Source organism: Spermophilus citellus (genome assembly GCF_964194105.1).
Source record: "Spermophilus citellus genome assembly, chromosome: 9".
Lineage (NCBI taxonomy): Eukaryota > Metazoa > Chordata > Mammalia > Rodentia > Sciuridae > Spermophilus > Spermophilus citellus.
The window spans coordinates 86,243,130-86,248,943 of record NC_138191.1 but is presented as its reverse complement, the minus strand read 5'-3'; the positions used below and the strand labels follow the sequence as shown (position 1 = coordinate 86,248,943).

Sequence of the window (5,814 nt, the reverse complement as noted above, 5' to 3'; positions counted from 1 at the left end):
CAGATGACAAAAATCACATTGGTAGTCTTCAAAGGTGGAATTACAAGACACAGAATATAAAATAAGAATGTTAATATTAACTCATTCAACAAATATTAAATATCTTCTATTTGCCAGATACTGTCCTATTCTAAGCTCTGAGAATAATGTAGACAACAAAATAAACACCTTCACTTTCAAAAAGTTTACATTTTAAGAGGGGAAGAAAAATAACAATAAAATATATAGTATGGGAGTCGGTAAAAAAAAAAAAAACTAGGAGAGAAATGTAGAGTACTATAAAGTGGAGGATATCGTATTGATCGTATTGTCCTTACAGCCACACAGGGATTCGCTTTCAGTATGAAATACGAGAGACGATCTGGGGGTCCTGGACTTCTTGTGTGACTGACAAGCAGGGAAAATGAATAATAAGATTATAATGGTTGCAAGACAGATGGTGGTGGTACAAGTGCTCTAGAAAGTGGGGTAAGGATAGAAAGAGCATACAGAGTCCTGGCCCTCTCTCTTCATTCCTGACAACTCAAATGTGAGAGGTAGGGAGGGGATGTTCTTACCTGAGGTGCAGGTTACTCCAGGGATCCCTCTTGCTTCCCACAGATGGAAGCCCAGAAACCACAAGAGAGACCATCTTACCTTTAAAACTTCTGTTGCAAGAAATAAAAGCTTCCCTGGTGTGGGGGCACACGCCCGTAATCCCAGCAGCTCAGGAGGCTGAAGCAGGAGGATCACAAGTTCAAAGTCAGCCTCAGCAAAAAGCAAGGTGCTGAACAGCTCAGTGAGACCTAGTCTCTAAATAAAAAATACAAAATAGTGCTGGGGATGTAGCTCAATGGTCATGTGCCCCTGAATTCGGTCCCCAGTACCAAGGGAAAAAAAAAGAAAGAAAGAAAAAAGAAATAAAAGCTTGTAAAGATGAACAAGAAACAAAAGACTACACAAAATTGTCCAAACAGATCTGCAACTTTTAGAAATGAAAAAGATAGAAATGAAGAACTCAAGTTAAAAAGGAGATTAAACAAAGTTGAAAAAAGAATTTGTTAACTGGAAGGCAGATCCTAAAAACTACCCTAAATATGGTCCAGAGAATATAAAGAGATATAAACTATGAAAGACAGATTATAAAATTTGGATTATAGAGTTGGGTCTAATATCCATGTAATCAAAATTCTTCAAGGAGATAGAGAATTGGATGGGAAAGGATGGGAATTTTTTAGAATTATTGAAAGTAATGGCATACCTGATTACAATAGGCATTTGAGTTTTTAACTTTAAACCACTGTCTAGAAATTTATATCATTAAATACTACTTCATAGTTTTCAAAAGGTTTTCAAGACTAAAATCTACGCAATATATTTTTTTTTTGAGAGAGAGAGAGAGAGAAAGAGAGAGAATTTTTAATATTTATTTTTTAGTTTTTGGTGGATACAACATCTTTATTTTATTTTTATGTGGTGCTGAGGATCGAACCCAGCGCCCCATGCATGCCAGGCGAGCACATTACCACTTGAGCCACATCCCCAGCCCAATATGCAATGTATTTTTAAAGATTTTTAAACTCCCTAAGATTTGTTTTCTAATAGGAAACTGAAGTAATCTCTGGACATGTGTCAGAATTAAAGCTTTATTTATGAATTTATTTATTTATTTGGTGCTAAGGATAGGACCCAGATCTTTGCACATGCTAGGAAAGTGCTTGTACCACTGAGCTTCATCCTTCAACCCCTGAAGTCTTTTTTTTTGGCACCAGGGATTGAACCTAAAGATGCCTAACCACTGAGCCACATCTCCAGCCCCCTCCCTTTTTTTTTTTTTTTTTTTTGTATTTTCTTTAGACAGGGTCTCAGTGAGTTGCTTGGGGCCTCAATAAGTTGCTGAGGCTGGCTTTGAACTTGTGATCCCCCTGCCTCAGCCTCCCAAACTGCTGGGATTACAGACATGTGCCACGATGCCTCCACGCTTGGTCTTAATGTCATTTTTAAACTAGAAAAAGTGAGTTTTCATGACCACACTTAATTAATGTGAATTACATAGCACACTGTAAGTGTGATGGACATGATAGTTATTACCCCTGAATTTCTTTGATTCCCTGTAGTTTTCATCTCAACACTCTCTTGGAATATTTCCTTTTTAAATTTGCCTATTCTCTGTTTTCTTTCCCCAGGATGATTTGGGGGCTCCACTGAACACAGTGTTCTAGGTAGATTAAGTGCTGGGATCTAACTTCATCATGACTATGAAGGTGCTATAATTTACTTTTTCCAGTTGATATGTGAATCAAGACTAAGTCTTTTGTTGTTTTTGGTTTGAGGGCCTCCTGGATGCTAAAAATGTACTTTCCCACTGAGCTACATCTCCAGTTCCAAACCTTTTTTAGTGTGATATAATAGGCTACTTCTTTGCCTTGTGTCATTGATGTACTCTCAGTACAAGAACATGAGACAACTCACAATTCCCCCAAATAAATGCCATATATGGGGTTCTCAAGTCATCGTGTTTCTATACAAAAATTATACTTGGTCAGGCAAGTGCTATAATACTGAGTTACTACATTTCTATCCTTTATTTTGTGATTAAAAAAAAGTTTTTGTTTCTAAAGGAGAGAATCCTTCTTTTCATGATCCTATTTCACTTTAGGGTTTCAGCTCTACTAAGAATCTGTTCATAGTCCCAACATTCCAGGGTGCTTAAAGGAAAGGCCTGTTCAGAAATTTTAGCCTTGATCCCCAAAATGAAGCTTTGGAAGGGGGGGAACAGCTGTTCTAGTGAGCTGCAATTGTTAAAATGGAATGGCCAATTTCCAAGATTTCATAGCATTAGCATAGTATTAGAAAACTTCCGTTAACCTATTTCACTGCCCAAGATATCCGCACCGCCCGCCCCCGCCCCAAACACACACACACACACACACACACACACACACACACACACCGCCCCCATCAAAAGTCTACACTGATCCTGGAAAGATTTGGATTCTGTCCCAGCTCCAAAAGCCTGCATATTCCTTCTTTTTTTTTTTTTTTTTTTGGTACCAGGAATTGAACCCAGGGGTGCTTAACCACTGAGTCACATCCACAGCACCTTTTAAATTTTTGAGGCAGATTCTCATTAAGTTGCTTAGGACCTCGTTAAAGCGCTGAGGGTGGGCTCGAACTTGCTATCCTCCTGCCTCAACCTCCCAAATCGCTGGGATTAAATACGGGCGATACCACACCTGACCCTTTCACAGACCTACTTAACTTAAATTTACTTGGACTTTCCACAGCCCAAACCACACACTCACACTTTTACTGGGCTTCAGCTATTCCCGTAGTTACCAAAAAGAGCCCAGTCCCGGGCAGCAGGAAGGCCCCCTGCAGGCCTGGCCAAGCGCCACGCACGCTTGGTTCCCCTCTTCCCAGCCCTCCCAGGCGGCTAGCGCGGTGACTCGCTTGTCTACGCCTATTTTCCGGAAGGTCCCCGCCCACGCCACCGCCATCAGGTCTCTGAGGAAGTCACGTTCGAGCCTCAGGACTGTTTTGAATCTTCGGAGAGGAAAAGAGGAAGAGGGGTGAATTGGCAAGAACCCCTGAATGGGGCCAAAAGACAGACTTTAGCTTGGTGTCTGTCACTAATTAGATGGTGACGGGGGTGGGGGTGGGGTGGTGAGTGATTTTCCTGTTGACTGGTTTAAATCTTGCAACTGTCAAAGAGTGCTGACCTAGAATAACGACGCAGATGTCTCCAGGGCAAAATGATGTCTCCTGCAAAAGGAAGAGCGAAATAGCCTGTATAAGGGTTCCCGAGGTGTTAGCATGCATGTAAACAGTCTTATTTAATATTTAATATTTCAGCTGCTTATTATAGGTGTCCCTGATCCCAATATAACATTGAAAATAGAAACACCGGGTCTGCGGAATGCTTTTCAAGATTTTCCCGTGTTCTCCTTATGATACACTTGGGGGGGGGAGGTGCACGTATAAACATACACACACACACACACACACACATATTCACTCATATATGTGCGTATTTATACATATATATAATTTTTAAAACAGCACACTGAGGCAAATGAGCGGCGATAAGCTGATGCAAATTCCTCCACCGCCCCACCAGTTACCAACTCGCTGTTTACTGGAGTGAAAGTGGCTGATCCAAGACAATTAGGATACACAGCGTTGATGTCGAGACACGCTTGGATTTAATTTGCGGCTCTGCTTCCGGTTTGACTTCAAGCAATTAACATTCTTTTTGTGCCAGTTTCCTAACTTCTAAGCAAAGCTAATTATAGTCTGTCACTTTGACAGTGGCCTGAGTGATGTACAGGACGGAGCCTCGGTCACTGCGCCCGCACCAGGGAGCGCTCCGTAGTGTGTCGCGCAGAGTATTCGTCCTGGGACCCCAATGGGTGTGGTGCGCGGAGCCCAGTGCGCCTCCGCCCACTCGGGGAAGGACAGTGCTGGGCGGGGGAGGTGCGGGCGGCGGAGGCGGCCGGCGGACACGGGGTTTCCGCGCAGACTCCGGCGAAGCCCGCCGGCTGCGTCACCAGCAGAAAGGGCGAGCCGGCCGGCGGGGGCGGGGGCGCGGCGCCGCTGGAAGCCCCGGTGCCCTTACCGAAAGTGCGAGCCCCGAGTTCCCAGCCGCGATCCGATCGGCGTGGCGGGTCTGTGCTCGCCGTGCCGCCTCGGGCCCAGCGCCAGCCGAGGGCGCCGTTCCCGCTCTCACTCCGGCAGCTGCAGAGTCCCGCGAGGCGCAGTGGTGGCCAGCCCCGCCTGCTGGAGGGAGCGCACCCACGCGCTTCTGGCCCCGAGTCCCTGCGGGGAAGTGATGCTTTCTCGGGCCGGGCTTAGGGCCAGTCGGAACCCCGCCGTCTGGCCCAGCCATCGCGCTTCTCACAGCGTGAGGCAACCTAGAATTGGGGGGCGGGGAATTGGCACCGTGGAAGCCTCCCTGATTCTTTCCGCCCCCGGACGCCTGCCTGACACGACCCATTGCGCAATTCCTACTGTGGATTTGCCGCGTGACTAGTTTGGAGCCCAGAAAAGTTTCCCAGGTTTCCCCAGCCTAGAAAAGAACTGTGGAGCGCCCCACCCTGACCCCTGGCGCTCTTTAAGACGTTTTACTTTGGGCTGACCTTTAAAATGTAGAGTGCCCTTTACAAAGAAGGAAGAGTTCCCCAGGGAGGACTGCCAGCTTTCCTTTGGAGCTCGATGACTGCAGCTGACACGTTTCTTTTCCCTTTGTACGTTTGCAAGTGGCAAAGATGTTTGGAATCTGTTTTTTTTTTAATATTTTTTTTAGTTATAGGTGGACACAATATCTTTATTTTATTTTTATTTGCCTCACTCATACTAGGTGAGCGCTCTGCCTCTGAGCCACAACCCCAGCCCAGGAATCTGAGGGAGAAGTCAGGCACTGGTTTTAAAAGGAGAGTGATGCTTCAAAAGCCTTTGAGACACAATCTGGAACTCTCAAGAATCAGTGTTAACACTGCCCATGTGGAGAAGGTGCTGAATAACTACTGAATGAAGAGTTGGAAAATGGATTTCGATGGCTTTCTATAGACCAATGTTTTTATGAGTCAGATGAGGAAACCTAGAGGTTTAAGTGACTTGCTGGAAGTCACCTAGCTAACCTGGGAGGCAGGAATAAAATCGGTCTCATGTTTCAACTCTGTTTTAGTTTGCTTTTTCGCTGTTGTGACTAAAAGACCTGAAAAAAACAACTGTAGAAGAGGAAAAGTTTACTTGGGTTTCAGAGGTCTTAGTACATGGGAGACTGGCTCCATTCCTGGGGCTCAAGGGGAGCAGAACATCATGGCAAAAGAGTTT

At 44.9% G+C, this 5,814-nt stretch overlaps 1 protein-coding gene across 1 annotated transcript; it reads left to right on the top strand.

The window, feature by feature from the left end:
- Positions 1-3,841: 3,841 nt before the first annotated feature.
- Positions 3,842-5,528, top strand: LOC308656569 (uncharacterized protein). The gene is made up of 2 exons (XM_081307802.1): positions 3,842-5,225; positions 5,339-5,528. Exon 1 carries the CDS (start codon positions 4,388-4,390, stop codon positions 5,009-5,011), a length of 624 nt encoding a protein of 207 aa, XP_081163928.1. The 5' UTR covers positions 3,842-4,387; the 3' UTR covers positions 5,012-5,225; positions 5,339-5,528.
- The last annotated feature ends 286 nt before the right edge of the window (positions 5,529-5,814 follow it).

Coding starts and splice junctions, on each gene's coding strand:
- LOC308656569 (XM_081307802.1), top strand. CDS start 4,388: ATGGGTGTGGTGCGCGGAGCCCAGTGCGCCTCCGCCCACTCGGGGAAG.